At 38.3% G+C, this 16,657-nt stretch overlaps 1 protein-coding gene across 3 annotated transcripts in view; it reads right to left on the reverse strand.

The window, feature by feature from the left end:
* Positions 1-3,099: 3,099 nt before the first annotated feature.
* Positions 3,100-16,657, reverse strand: part of LOC124552734 (leucine zipper transcription factor-like protein 1) — a 59,534-nt gene continuing 45,976 nt past the window's right edge. For 2 of the 3 annotated variants that reach the window (XM_047127076.1, XM_047127077.1), the window contains exon 7: positions 3,100-4,377. In XM_047127076.1, the coding sequence (XP_046983032.1) occupies positions 4,186-4,377 (192 nt within the window). In that variant the 3' untranslated portion in view covers positions 3,100-4,185. The remainder of the gene's footprint in view (positions 4,378-16,657) is intronic. The other variant, XR_006967971.1, reaches the window with a different exon arrangement.

The following is a 16,657-nucleotide window of genomic DNA, read 5'->3' on the forward strand; positions in this document are numbered from 1 at the left end:
CATATGTATCACACGCTTATGTCCAGCTGAATGTTTATTAGCGTACTGCGTCAAAATTTGAAGTAAATCAGTCAAGAACTTTTAGAAACTTTTAGTAACAACACTACATCGTCCAAATGTTCATTAGAGTGTCATGGCAAAATCTGAATTAAATCAAAGAATTTTTGAGATTATGTATCCTATGTCTGTCTCAAAGCTTTTTAGACTATCGTGTAAAAATTTGAAGTCAGTCAGTCAAGTACTTTTTGAGCTTTTTGCTAGTAATGCTTCCCCTCTATACATTACATATACAAGGTCATCAGAATTTCCTGGTACAGACTTCTAGAATTTGTAGAGTAGACCATATTTTGAACTGGAACCCATGTCCAGAATGTAACGTTTCCGTGCTACAGCTGTTTGAAAACATGTTAGCTAGGTAGATATGCAACAGGGTAGTATTGGTGGGAGAGGGGGGGGGGGCGTGCTTACATTGGATTGGACATCATCATTTGACATCCACCCAACCTTTCTGACCTCATTCGCATGTCTGTGAGTGTTAGACCAACACGCTGTGTACACTTTTGCAGAATACACTGCCATGATCCTTCTGTATGGTGAAGCTCACAGTAAAGGAAGAGCTGTTCATTGCCTTTATCAAGGTCATTATCGACAACATCCAACTCCATCACATATGGTTTGCACCGCAATCATGCAATGGCTTCAAGAGAGGGCATGGCTGCGGTGCTCCAAGGGGATGCTGTATACCCAAACTCGAAGAGTGTCTGTGATGCTTGTGAAAACTGATTAAGTTTCCTTTTTTTCTTTGTTTATTAATTAGTGGAATCTTAAAACAAGTGATGTACTGGGTGACACCTAATAAATTACTTGTAAAAGTGGTTGTGTTTACCAACATGTTTTCAGTTATGTACTCATTCCCCTGTCCAAGTCCTAGAAGTTTGTAATGGGAATTTCTGAACACAGTGTGTATTTTATGGTAAGTAGTCTATGTCTGTCCAAACGTTCATTGCAGAATTGTCTAAAAATTTGAAGTAATTGACTACTTTTCGAGATTTTTGGTAACAACATTAAATGATGACTTACCATTACATAGTGGTATAGATATGAGCCACGGTTTTTGAGCATTGATTTCTCCTGATATTTAAGACGGAATATCCTGATTTTTTGTTTTTGAAGGTTTGCTGGTATATAACGAACTAGCAAGGGAATTGTGGTCACGTTTGAATTCACCATGTATTTAACCACTGAAACTGAATGAGCAAACTCATAACAAATCTTTACAAATTTTGGATGAATATTCACTGGAAATGAATTGCGCAAAACAAATAATTTTATGATCAGCTGGAAGGAGGATTTTTATATTGACCACAACTACTACAAAGCAGTGAAACAATGAAGCATTTTGTGATTGGTGTCTAGTCTGGTACACGTTGTAATGGGATGAGATTCACCACATGCACACTCAGTGGCACACAACTGAGTCAAGACAGGTTCGGTATTAATTAAGGCATCTGAAGCAAAATCACTCTCTTCACTAAATAAAAACACTGAAGCATTTTGTAGAACACAAAATCTACGGGAATAAAATACATACATTTGTAACGTATTTTTTGCTAGTGATGTGCAAGACACAAGATTTTTTAAAACTGTATCTGATAGTCATAAGCAGAGAAATGCAAGTAAATTATGTATTACAAGGTACGAACAACAAGTGATGAGACACCTTTTTTTCTGATTTTATTCAGGATTCCAGAACACCATATTATTTCTCACCCTTTTGGCTGCAAAACCCTATTTTCCGACATAGTCTCCATTCAATGGGACAGCTTTACAGACCCTTACTGGAATGACCTGCATGCCCAAATGGTACCATTGTACCGATTGACGTTGGAGCCAATGTCTTCCTGTATCAATAACTGCCCCATCATCCACATACTGTTCCCCGCAGTTGCACACAGATGGTCCTTCGTTACTCTTTATGGTGCATGAGGTAGCAAGGAATCCAGCAGGTACACACCTTTGGGTACCCCAACTGGTGGACGAGTGTGTCAGCACAACCAACAGAGAGGTGTTTGATTGTGATCTGTTGATCACCTTGAATGAATTCTGCAAGTGCCTCTGAATATCCCGGTTTCCCGTCAAAATTAATTCAATGACACCTCTCTGCTTGGAATGCACCTTTGTTACACTCACCATTTTGAAGGCTACGTATAGTGCTGCCACCAACTGGACCTTCATGAAACTATAGGGGCTGACTCAGGAATATTACACAATTTTCCTCAACAAATTCTGCATTTTTTCAACCGAATCTGGCTGAGAAAGAAATGTGTTGCATTGCTTATTGAATGCTCCTTGTATTATTAGTTATCATAATGTTAATATGTGAACATGAAAATTGAAATGCTGATTTTTAATATTAATTGTACAAGGAGGCCAACGATCCATATATAATTCGGAAGGTATTCTGCCATAGATGTGGAGAAAGAAAAAATAAAGTGTGTATGTAGTTGTTAAGAATGGCAAAAGGAAGTAGAAGCTTTCACATTCATAATACTGATTTTTCATTCTCTATTATGCATTAAAATCTCCAATACTTGAACATTGAAAATTGAAGAGCTACCAACATCTGCCCTGTGCACCAACCAAGAGCTATGGTAGAAATGACACACGAAAGTAACAACATTTCATGAAATTGCTTTCTAGGGGCTTTCACGTTTATGTGGTTCATTTTCAGTAAAACATGCAAACCAGATAGCTACAATGTGACAACTGCTAGATCGATGATGCTGTCAGCAGTGAAAAATCAACATATCATAGTTACAGGGTCTGTAAATAACATTGTGTTTTGGTGTTTATTGTTTTACTCACTTTTTTGTAACAGTAACTGTGTGGTCATTTGCTGCCATTACCAGAAAATTTGGAGTAAGTTCCTAATTTTTAATTTTTCCATTTTCAGTTACTAAGACCTCAAACTTCCCTTATTATGTAGAAACTATTTGTTTTAGGGTATGTCTAGAAGGAGAATGCTAATGGGTCAGAATGAAAGACACAGAGCTATACAGACACAGCTTTTGCATAGAGAAAGTAACAGCAATGTGGACATTCATTATAATGCATCTGCTTTATTTAACAATCATAATATTGATATGTGAACATCATAAATTGAAGTGCCAATTTTTAAAATTAATTATAAAAGGAGGCCATCGAAACTCATATAATTCCAAAGGAACTTTGCTGTAGATGTGCACAAAAGAAAAAAAAATCATGTATATACATAGATATCAGGAGCAGACAAACACATTTGAAAAGTTTTCCTTTGTCTCTGACATTGCTACCTACTTCTACTATGCGTAACAATTAGGTGCTGTGGCAGAAGTGACACACAAAGGTATCAATGTTTCGTGAAGTTGTACTCCGGGGATGCTCACGTTTAAATGTTGCAGATAGTTCATTTGGTGTAACACACACATATCGGACAGCTACAGGGCCACAACTGTTACATTGTTGATGTTGTCAACAGTGGAAAACGAAATATAGTAGCGAAGCAGTCAGGAACGACACACGTTGTTTATTAGTGCCATTTTTTCACTTACTTTGGTCTAAGAGTAAACGGAACTAACTCTGTGTTTGTTTGCTGCTGTCACCACAAAATTTAGAGTGCTCCTAATTTTCACTATCTTCATTCTGAGTAATAGGAATTGCAGATGTTGATAACATTAATTCTATTGTTGTTCTGTAAGACAGGTCTAAATGTGCACTGAACATAATTGCAAATAATTTTGAGAACTGAAATTGTGGTTTGATGAATTTACAGTGAAAATCTTCTATTGCAATTCATTTGGCACCTGAGGTGACTTTACACGATACAACAGTATTCACATTGTGTTGTCATAAGGATTAAGGTTTGACATGAGCGAGGGTCAGGTCTTATTTATTAAATAAAGTTTTTGGAGAAACAATGATTTCCTCACACATTTTAGACTTATAATCAGTTAGCAGTGCAAAGCATTTTTATGTGCAACTAACAATTACTGTGGTAGCAAAATGTTACACAGATTGTTTGACTACTATGTAACACTAGTGAGATAACACTTCTAAAAATTAAGTACTTCCGTCAGAGACCTGTTACATCCACATTCCATTTTCAGGTCTCAATGCAATATCAGGTGATATCTCTCCACTCCGAACTCAGTTTTCGTCTTCCGACATTTCTCCCTCAGCATCAGCATCAGCATCGCCATCAGCTACACTGCTCTTGCCTCCTCCTTCTCCCAGGGCACGCAGCCTCAATCGCAGCTCACGCAGCTGTTCATTCTTGCTCGCGAGCATACGCTTCATGTTAGTGTAAGCTGTCGTCTCACTGAATTTGCTTTCCAGCTCCTGCAGAGAGACAAAAATTTGCATTTCAGAGTCTGCATCGATGCAAGACAAGCTGTGTTATGCAGTCTGGTGAATATAAAACTCTTCCGTAATGACTTACTGTTATAATGAACTAAGTACAGTTTCCTACTGATCTTGCATGTAAAACATTGCAATCAGGAGACAGCATTACACCACATCTCCAGGATGTACCTCACAAATGAGGTACCTGGCATTGGGACACATGGCTAGTGAAATACCCAACAACAGATTTATATACGAGCAGCAGATACATGCTTCAAATGAAATATTTGAATAATATATTTACAATAATATTTCTTTCTGAGACACACATTAATAACTAGTGAACATTATTTGAAGTAGTTCAATGACCTGCAGAAGACAAAGTTCATCAATTGTGAACAAAGAAAAACTTCATGTATACATGTTACTCTTCAGTCAATACAATACCTCAAAATTGTGGAAGACAGGTTATTTGTATAAGATTTGTAGAGTTATCAAATAGAAGTTTCTGAAAAAAAAAAAAAAACATTGAAATTGTCCAAAATGTAAATATTTAAAACATTCGTAAGCTTTAATGTGATTTTAGGGAAACATTAACATATAAACCAACAGTACTTTGATATAGGAACTTGTGTAAATGGAAGAAACAAAATCGATTATTTAATTTTTTCGAAATTTGTATATTCCTTATCTAATTGCTAAAATAGGATAACACTTTGGAAAATGTTGTACAGGAAAAATTTTCTGTTTGTCAAGGATCATAATTCCAGACGTATTATTTGTTTATGGAGAATACGTCATTTTGTGAATACTGAATTTTTCTTTATAATTTTATAAAAGTGTCTGGTCTGAGGCCAAGACAGTTGTAATCGACTATCAGTCAGTTTGTAATGGACTTGTCTGAAACAAAAAATGTCAGGAGTTTATCTGAAATTTTGATGCTATTTTGAATTGAGTCAAGACAAAATTACATGATATGAAAAAATGTGTTTCATTGTGGAGTTTTGAGTTACAAACTGGACCTTAAGCAACGGACAAACTTTCCCGACAAATATTCTTTAAGATTCTCCTGTCACAGGATTATATGCATATCCACCTGTTTTAAAGCAGGTGCACTGTTACAGCTGCATAACTGGCTGTAAATTGGAGGATGTATTAGACAGCATAAATCTCACTGTCCGTGAAGCAGGTATCTAAGGAAGCTGACGGGCAGTTTTGTGTCGGAGTGCTGAACAGCACTAAGCTCGGTAGTGCCCGATGTACATAAGCCACCGACAGTGTTAGCAAGCTGCTCTCACAACAACGTAGTCACTACATGTCATCATAAAGGTTAGTGCTATTCTTCACCATGTCTCATACGACTCTAGTAGTTTACATCACAGTTCAAGAAATCACGGGTTCTGCTCAATGTTCGATCTTTCATCAGCCTCACAGTGTAGTGACTTCTATCAATGCTGTTTCTGTAATATGTCTTAAAGAGTTATTAATGTGCAACAAAAGCAAAACAAGGATAATGGAATGTAGTCTAATTAAGTCGGGTGATGCTGAGGGAATTAGATTAGGAAATGAGACACTTAAAGTAGTAAAGGAGTTTTGCTATTTGGGGAGCAAAATAACTGATGATGGTCGAAGTAGAGAGGATATAAAATGTAGACTGGCAATGGCAAGGAAAGCGTTTCTGAAGAAGAGAAATTTGTTAACATCGAGTATAGATTTAAGTGTCAGGAAGTCATTTCTGAAAGTATATGTATGGAGTGTAGCCATGTATGGAAGTGAAACATGGACGATAAATAGTTTGGACAAGAAGAGAATAGAAGCTTTCGAAATGTGGTGCTACAGAAGAATGCTGAAGATTAGATGGGTAGATCACATAACTAATGAGGAAGTATTGAATAGGATTGGGGAGAAGAGAAGTTTGTGGCACAACTTGACCAGAAGAAGGGATCAGTTGGTAGGACATGTTCTGAGCACATCAAGGGATCACCAATTTAGTATTGGAGGGCAGCGTGGAGGGTAACGTAGAGGGAGACCAAGAGATGAACACACTAAGCAGATTCAGAAGGATGTAGGTTGCAGTAGGTACTGGGAGATGAAAAAGCTTGCACAGGATAGAGTAGCATGGAGAGCTGCATCAAACCAGTCTCAGGACTGAAGACCACCACAACAACAACAACAACAACAATGTGCTATAGATTTTAATAATAAAAATAACTGTAAAATCCAACTGAAATGTGAGATGTTTATATTTTCCCACCTCCGCGTTGCAAATGTTTTGAGTGAAATGCCCAGTCGATGCGCTGATGTTTTCACGTCAATTCTACCAACATTGAGAGTTGTTTAGTGAGAACTAACTTTTTTTTGGGTTTTGTAAAATTCCTGGATTCATGTCAAGTCGCTCTGCAGCCTATGAAAAAGATTGCGGAAGACTTCCAAATAAATTCCAAATTACACTGCAGTTTTAATACCAATATATTTCTAGGACTCTGGTGTCCGATCCTGGTGAACTGTACCGGTTACATCACATGTACCCAAAGTTGACATCAAATGACACAGAGTTCACAACAATCAACAAACGAGTGTTCCTACAATACATTTGCTCGCAACCCTAGCCAAAAAACGAGTGCTCCAAGGCACCTGCGTGACCTCTACTTATACTTTTGTTAACAATTACCTACAATGAAAATTACAATTTTATGTAAAATCACAATTAAAAGTTAAACTGAATATGAGCTACACATTGCTAAAAATTTACAATCTCAGTGCTGAAAAAGGTGAACCTATTTCCAACTTAGTTACGAGTTAATATAACATTTTCTGACTAATTATGTTACAGGTAACAATTACATTTCTAAATTTGTTTATAACAAATCAACTAGTGCCCGAATTTTAGTGGAACATATATCAGAGAATCAATTAACATGCTTTATTTATATGTTCTATTTAATTTGCTGTAGTAATTTTATACTGATAGGTTTACTGGTACATTCTGACCATGTGCTACATTTCTTTCGATTAGTTACAGTATTACTTTCACATTTATATTATGTTTCTCACATAAGAACAATGTTAATCAGCAAAGCATCATTTTCGAATTATATGTATACTGAAATTGTGGTTATTTTTGTATGTAATTTGGAAACAGGTCACTTTACAATTGGGCAATTAGGACTGGTGTTTATTTTTAATGCTCCCCGAGGTGATACAGTAATATTTCAAATGTCTTGTATTTTGTATGTTCGACGTTCTATGAAACAAAAGAAACTAGTAATAAAATATCACAACCACAACTCTGTCCAGTTCTCTAGCTTTCACTTACTGCATGAGCTGATGATCTGGCAGTTTCCGGCGACTAGAGGAAGCAATGAGGTGCTGGCATGCAAGACTCACATGTCCCCTTCATCATTGGACTTACTTGGAGGTGCTTTGTCGATCTTCTTCTCAGGATAACCGGCTGCGACGATCTGCCCAACTTCTTCTCCGAAGATATGATGCTGTTTGGAGTCATTTTCTCTACTCTTAAAATGATTGTGTGCACTCAGGATACTTTTAAATCAACCATACTATATTTCACTTCTACAAACACAACAGCATATAACAGTTTCACATCAATGAATCATATTTCATAAATCCAATGACTTCCAGTCCGTCATAAACTATTGATTACTTTTACGATAAATATAGTTCCAAAAATCTCTCAAGGTTCTCACAAGTCCACCATCCACAACACTAGAAAGCCAGTAAGTAAGTAAGTAAAAGTAAGTGTCTTTTCTTTTCTTTTACACAGTTTAACTGTTCACAATAATGACTGATGTAGCACCGTCACAGAGTAAGGCGTGCTTGCTCCTAGTGCTGGTCATGTAACTTCTGTGACAAGAGGGGCAACCACTTGCCCGCACTGTTCAGCTGTTCACCTTGTCGCATTCTTTTGACACACGTTCACCCCGGGTACACAGAAAGCCATTTTTCACGGTCGTACGTAAAATATCGGGTGTTCGAGAAGGTGGAAAGCATAGAGTCTCTAGAATTTGCACCGAAATTGTCGAGAGACTACATATCCCTCCCCATAGCTTGAACACTCGATATTTTATACATATTCAATATGTACATTGACACTGTACTTAACAACAATCCACTTCTCTGAGATATTCAGTTACTCCATAATTCTAGATATATATGTATTTGTCATAAATTCTTGAACTTCACAGGATAAGCTCCCTCTTTCAATTCCACTCGTAAATTCCAGGTGTCATGGACCCTTAAACATTTTATCCTTTAGCTTTAATCCTTTATGCTACTCCTTCCTTTTTTTGTATGGACTAGTACTGCCCTATACAGCTTTCTGTGGTCTGGAGGAACCCTGGAGAAAATTTATGAGCCTGTTCTTTCCAACATCCATAAATCTTAATAATGCTAGAGGCATTATGAATTCAAACTTACCAGAATAATTCCAACCATATATGTGATTTCTATCACTATACATGGACACTGAACTCATTTACAAAAGGGAAACATAGGACAGCACAGAGAGCCATGGAGAGATCAATGCCGGGCTATACAAGAAAGGACAGGAAAAGGGCAGATGACATCCGGTCTGTGACGAAGGTTAATGACATCTTAGAGACAGTAGGTTCCTTGAAATGGCAGTGGGCTGGCTACGTCGCAAGAAGAAAAGACAACAGATGGACGAAGCTGGTACTGGAGTGGAGTCCGAGAGAGCACCGGAGGCCTAGAGGAAGACCACCAGACAGATGGGACAAAGACATCAAGAAGATCGCTGCTAACACCTGGCAGAGAACTGCCCAAGACTGTCCCACTTGGAGAACACTGCTGAAAGCCTACCTGAATCCACGACTCGAAGAGGCCACATCATTTAATGATTGAATTGGCTGATGATGATGATGATGATGATGATGATGATGACTGTCCTTTTTCCCTTAGGAATAGTACTTATCCCTTACCTATGGGTTTAATCTATAGGCAATATTTCTCCTGCCGTTCTGGTAGGTACACCCCTTTATTCTTCCTATATTCTACGGTACAGGTCAATCCCCTTCTTGCTGCCCCTGCCCACACAATATAGGTCAGCCTCTCATTGGTCTGCCTATCTGCCCTTCTTCTTTTTCTATTTTTTCCATTCACGAAAAGCTGGGTGTGCCGCCTCTTTATCCTTTTCGAGTAGGCCCCATGGTTCATCACCCTAGCATAAATCTTCATGTCTACTGTCACTAAATATTATCCGGTAAAATAAAAAATCTACTTCAATCTCCAATATTGCTCATTAATACTTCATTTCATATCCTAGAGTCCTTCTTTACTTTTCAACCTCTCTATATATTATTCGTTACTTATTATATATACTTAGGTTATATCAAAGGGTATATCATCTTTACTTAGGTTATCAGAGAGTCCCACTATCCAAAAATTAGTCGATGTAGAACCTTCACCTATAATATCATGTGCTCATGTTTTAGCGTGTGCACGTACTTCCCCCTACAACACTTGATGGTTCTTACAAGCTCTCAAACTGTACTTTTCTTGTTTGTGTCTTTGTGTGTATGGCGATTTGTGTTCATGCAGCCTGATTCTTCGGCCTACTTATTTGAAATAAGCTGTAGGTTATAGGAAACCACGGAGAATGAGAAGGACTTCAGCGATAGAAGTGTATGCATATGGAAAGAGGGAAAGATAGACCGGTACTCAGATGAGAAGTAAGAAAGGAAAAAATAAAAATGGTTGCTAAGATCAAAGAAGTGAAAGAAGATAGCCCCAAAGACAAGAAAACCCTTCCCATCCCTCTTCCCCAGGATCCCTACTTTGCCGATACTTGACTGAGAAGCCGAAGGTGGTATGATATTTAATGTCTCCTACAGAACAGACATTCGAAGAAAGATCTTAGCAACTCCTATGGAACGGCAAATAGGGAAGAATCAGTTACACTTGTCTGCAAGGGTTGTCTGAAAGGTGTGGTGTGTGTGTGTAGTGTTAGTCATGTTTGTACCTACACTACCCACCCTTTCCAAAAGTGATACAAACCCTCTCACTTATTTTACATCTCACAAAAGGTTTAAAATTATCCTATAAAAATAGAAAATTATACACCACGATAACATAATTGTTTAGTCATTCAGTTTATACTATTTTTCATACACACACAAAGTACTTTCTTCAGTTTTTGACATCTAGATATTACCTTTAGACTAGTACTATTTTCTATTTGTTTCATTCCATGTTTGGAGATCACTTTTCATTCATGATTCTCTTAAATTAGTCACTATCTTGTAGTCATATTCGGTCACTTAAATAATAACATGATAGGATAGTTTAAGAGGTTACATAAATTACAGAATAGTTGAATATTTGAAGAGAATTCGGTGTAGGAAAACTAATGTGGAAGTAACACCGAAAACAACTCAGGAACCAATGGTCGTCACTCCGCCCATTAACACAGAATGTTAACATCCCTGGGGAATACGTGGCCCCGCCTGGATCCCATGGATCTGATATTAACTTCACTTGAGCAAGCGCAGACCAGTACTTCTTGTTAAATTTTGTGTGAAACTTTCCCCACGGCAAAACAATCACCACTTTACTAGGTAACACAATCTCAGGTAAAGTTGTTCTGTTTTCAACTTTGTCACGGACAAGTTTGAATTCTTCATCCATAACCTTGTCAGTATCTTTAGGTTTGGAGAAAGCAACAATCACAATGTTTCTGGATATTATACTCTTGGCAACTTCTCGATCTATAATTAATCAAAAAGGTTCAGCCAAACTACTTACATTTATGTCGAAGTTGACCATTTTTTTCCCGACATTCCATCCTTCATTATTTACATGTGGACTGACAACACGTGTACTAACAACTCATATATTAACTTCAGGCATTTACAATTGAATAATCGAGTGTACGAACACCCGGAATTTTCGATTGACTAATCGGTATTACTTCCTTAGTTCGATCTGTGCTCTCTTTCAAGATATTCATTTCCTGTCTTATGGCATTACTTAATTCATTCTTTAAATCTAATCGCAAATTCTCCACTTTCTCATTTAATACATAAAACTTAAAATCTAAAGCTTCAACCTGCGCTTCTAACTTTTCACTTAAAGTAGCACTCTGTGCTTCTAACTTAGCATCTAATCTAGAATTTAGTTCTTGTCTTAAAGAAGCTGAATCTGCTCTTTGTTCTTGTCTCTGGTTATCTAATTTAAGGCTTAGTGCTTTAATTAAATTTGCTACCTCATTCCAGTCTGGCATTTCCTTTGTTACAGTCAGAAGATGTTTTTTTGTCAGAATCTGTCCCTTTCACTATGCGATTTTCTTTTTCTTTTTAAATGCATCCTCCATCAAATCAGAAAGAAGTTGTTTCTCTACTCACTGTGTCTTACTGTGGGCAGTGGCCAATCAAGTTCACTTAAAATGCAAGGTCTGCAATCCATTCTGGATTTTCTAATTTCCATACTTGCTTTCATTTTTTGTTCATAAATTCAACAATAGTGGATTTTAAATGAAAAAATCATTCCAGTGGTGCCGCTTGACTTAACAAACATAATTTGCGGTAATAAAGTTTCCATACTCTAAGGTTCAATTCCATCAAAAACTGTTGCAACTGGAAATATATTGGTATTCCGCTGTCCACCGAACCTACACAATATACTTGTCCATCCTTACACAACCTCTGCTCCCAATCCCTTACCTAATGGCTCATAACCCTTTAATAGATGTAGATGCAAGACCTGTCCCATACATCCACCCACCACCACCTACTTCAGTTGGGTCAATAACATCACCTGTCCCATCAAAGAGAGGGCTACCTGTGAAACCAGTCATGTGATTTACAAGCTAAGCTGCAACCACTGTGCTGCATTCTATGTAGGCATGACAAGCAACAAGCTGTCTGTCCACATGTATGGCCACTGACAAACTGTGGCCAAGAAACAAGTGAACCGCCCTGTTGCTGAACACCCTGCCAAACATGATATTCTTCATTTCAATGATTGCTTCACAGCCTGTGCCATATGGATCCTTCCCACCAACACCAGCTTTTCTGATTGCGCAGGTCGGAACTTTCCCTCATCCATCCAGCCCCTTCCCTGTTTCCATTTCAGCATTGCACACCATCATTCCGCCATACCCAGTTTTTTTATTTCTCTCCTTCCCCCCCCCCCCCCCCCCCACCCCCACCCACACCTCTCCCCTGCCCTCAGTGCCTGCAGCACTGCGCTGTCCATCAACCCCACCAAACTATCACTCCCCCTCCCCACTCCTGCCTCCTCTATATCCCCACCCAGTCGCCACTCCTATCATGCACTGGTACTGTTGCTCACAGTGAGTTTGTGTGTGTGTGTGTGTGTGTGTGTGTGTGTGTGTGTGTGTGTGTGTTTGTGTGTGTGCTTGTGTGTTGTTGACAAAGGCCTTAACAGCCGAAAGCTATAATTATGAGAATCTTTTTGATTTGCCTATCTGCAACTCAGCATCTCTATATGGTTAGTAGCAACTTTCCTTCTCATAATACTGAAAATATACTAATATATTTAAAAACAAAGATGATGCAACTTACCATACGAAAGCGCTGGCAGGTCGATAGAAACACAAACAGACACATACATACACACAAAATTCAAGCTTTCGCAACAAACTGTTGCCTCATCGGGAAAGAGGAAAGGAGAGGGAAAGACGAAAGGAAGTGGGTTTTAAGGGAGAGGGTAAGGAGTCATTCCAATCCCGGGAGCGGAAAGACTTACCTTAGGGGGAAAAAAGGACGGGTATACACTCGCACACACACACATATCCATCCACACATATACAGACACAAGCAGCTGGAATGTCTGCTTGTGTCTGTATATGTGTGGATGGATATGTGTGTGTGTGCGAGTGTATACCCGTCCTTTTTTCCCCCTAAGGTAAGTCTTTCCACTCCCGGGATTGGAATGACTCCTTACCCTCTCCCTTAAAACCCACTTCCTTTCGTCTTTCCCTCTCCTTTCCTCTTTCCCGATGAGGCAACAGTTTGTTGCGAAAGCTTGAATTTTGTGTGTATGTATGTGTCTGCCTGTATTTCTATCGACCTGCCAGCGCTTTCGTATGGTAAGTCACATCATCTTTGTTTTTAAATATATTTTTCCCGCGTGGAATGTTTCCCTCTATTATATTGAAAATATACTAATGTGTTCAACTAAAGAAAATTTGATGTTCATACAACCAATTTCATCACATGCTCCATGCATGCAAATGAAGCACAAAGTGCTTCTTAATGTACAGAACAGTGAATCCCATCCATGAATCACTGTAAGTTTTTTGGTTTTTCATCCTCAACTAAATCTTTAAGTTATTTATGGATGGTGTTGTAATGTTGTTCCACAGCAAATCTGCAGTATCTGTCAGTTAGGTATTAAGAATTCTCTTCTGCCATTCCTATTCATTTTTAATGGCTTATGATGACAGATTGCTAGACTCTCTCTTTTTGTGCAAAAAGTTGCTGGACTTGTGAACTTCATTTATACCATGAACAAACAGCAAAGGGTAAAAAGTGCTGACAGCAAAATTCTGTTGAAATGAAGAATGTCATGCCGACGAGAAACTGCCACTCTGCAATGCTAAATGAAATATTGCTCTATTCAAGACTCCCTTGCAGACAGAACTCAACACATCACTGTTAAGAGAATGAAATCAGCAGATGCAACTACAATTTTGAGGGTAAATGTAGCATATTGTGCATACGGAGGGAAAGAAATCCACTACTGTACAACTACACTGTTGATGACAAATTTCTGGAAACTGTAACTACCATAAAATATCTAGGAGTAACTATCCAGAGTGACTTTAAGTGAAATGGCCACATAAAACAAATAGTAGTAAAGGCAAATGTCAGACTGAGATTCATGGGAAGAGGTTTAAGGAAATGTAAGCCATCCACAAAAGAAGTGGCTTAAAATGCACTTGTTCGAATGATTCTTGATTATTGTTTATCAAAGTCGGGCCCATACCAGGTACAACTACTAGAAGAGACAGAAAAGATCCAATGAAGAATGATGCTTTTTGTCACAGGATCATTTGGTCGGCACAAGAGCTTGACAAACTCCAGTGGTACATGCTGCAAAACAGGTGTCTGTGCATCATGGAAAGGTTTACTACTGAAATTTCAAGAGAGTACTTTCTTAAAAGTGTTGTATAACACATTTCTTCATCTCACACATCTCATGAAATCACCACAATGGAAAAATTCAAGGAATTAGAGCCAATACAGAGACTTACTGGCAATCATTCTTCCCATGCACCATTCTTGAGTGGAACAGGGAAGGGGGAATCAGTCAGCAGCACCAGAAGTACCCCCTGCCACACACTGTCAGGTGACTTGTCGGGTAGATGTAGATGCTTGCATGCAGCTTTGCATGTCATGTCTGATCCCAAGTAAAAGCTTATTAACCTCAAGTGCTCCAAATAGGCCAAATGTTTCCCATTTATTCTGTTTTGTCTTGTACTCATTCTCAATGATTACTTACAGCCAAGCACGTTCCTAACATTAAGCTTCACATGATTTAGCAACACACTGCTTGACCTCAACCCAAATGCTCACATTCATCTTGACAATCTTTTACCACAATAGTTTGCCATTATACCTTATTTTGTTTGTCCTCATAGCCTTTACAATTATAATCGTATAACTTTTATACTTCAGTATTGTGTGGTTTTGTTACATACTATGTTTCGTATTACTCATCTTACAAATAGTAACTTAACATGTTTGGCACACAACACATGTAACGAATACCTGCTCTGACATTTTTTGAAGCTTGAAATCGTAGTGAATTTTTAAGTATCTTTATGTATATAGTATCTATAAAGTCATAAATGTGGGTTCTACATTTTAAAAGACCTGTGAAGATTAGAAGAAAGCATTATTCAAATTATAAAGCACTGCACTGGTACTGGAAAAGTTGCAAGTTCAAATACAGGTTCCAACTTTTTAAGCTCGTTTGTTATTTTTTTCTAAAAAACTTGTGTTCGACGTAGTCAAAAAAAAAGAAAAGACTTCAATTTTCGCTAGTATTAATCCTGTTGTCAATTTAACAAACTAAGTGCTCTGTTACCTTATTTCTAGGTGCATGAACATAAAAGACTGAAAGTTTATATAATCATTATCCCCTGGTTTTATTTGTTGATAGAAGAAAATTTAGAAAAACCTGAGCAAGCTTTCAGTGTAATTATGAACACCACCTCACATCATTTGACTATCCTTGATAAAGTGCTTGCAGTAACATCCAGAAAATTTTCTCAATTGTTTAGATTATTTGTAATTTTGCAACACATGTATGACCGACTGCTCATCTTATTGGTTTATTTGTCTATAATATTTCATTACGGTATCTTAATGTGTTGTCGTCGCTATAGCAAGACCCGCCACCACCACTGCCCTCTCAACTATCTGCAAAGATGGTGGCAATAGTCAGTAAGTAGACAACTTGTTTGTTTTTTTTGTGTACACACAACTATCGAAAGCACGAGAATGTAGCACGTCGTGTACAAGCCAGCAATTCTGCTCTTCGACGCTGTCCTGTATCATAAAGTAATTTTAATTGGAGTATCATCATCATCATAATCATCAGCCAATTCAATCATTAGATGATGTGGCCTCTTCGAGTCGTGGATTCAGGTAGGCTTTCAGCAGTCTTCTCCAAGTGGGACGGTCTTGGGCAGTTCTCTGCCAGGTGTCACCAGCGATCTTCTTGATGTCTTTGTCCCATCTGTCTGGTGGTCTTCCTCCAGGCCTCCAGTGCTCTCTCGGACTCCACTCCAGTACTAGCTTCGTCCATCTGTTGTCTTTTCTTCTTGCGTCATGGCCAGCGCACTGCCATTTCGAGGAACCTACTGTCTCTAAGATGTCATTAACCTTCGTCACAGACCGGATCTCATCTGCCCTTTTCCTGTCCTTTCTTGTATAGCCCAGCATTGATCTCTCCATGGCTCTCTGTGCTGTCCTGAGTTTCCCTTTTGTAAATGAGTTCAGTGTCCATGTCTCGCAGCCATGCGTCATCACAGGAAGAATGCATTGATCAAATACTGCTTTCTTCAGATTTACTGGCATTTTTTATCTGAATACTTTTGAATTCTTCCCAAATGCTTGCCAGCCAAGCTTGAGTTATGTTGTGTGACATTAATTGGAGTATAGTCACCAATAATTTATTATTGTGTTCCCAATGCTCTCCTGTTGCTCTCCTGTAAATGTAGCGACACTCCCATAAAGAACATGCAACTGTGACTGACTGACCAAACGAA

Source organism: Schistocerca americana, chromosome 10, assembly GCF_021461395.2.
Source record: "Schistocerca americana isolate TAMUIC-IGC-003095 chromosome 10, iqSchAmer2.1, whole genome shotgun sequence".
Classification (NCBI taxonomy): domain Eukaryota; kingdom Metazoa; phylum Arthropoda; class Insecta; order Orthoptera; family Acrididae; genus Schistocerca; species Schistocerca americana.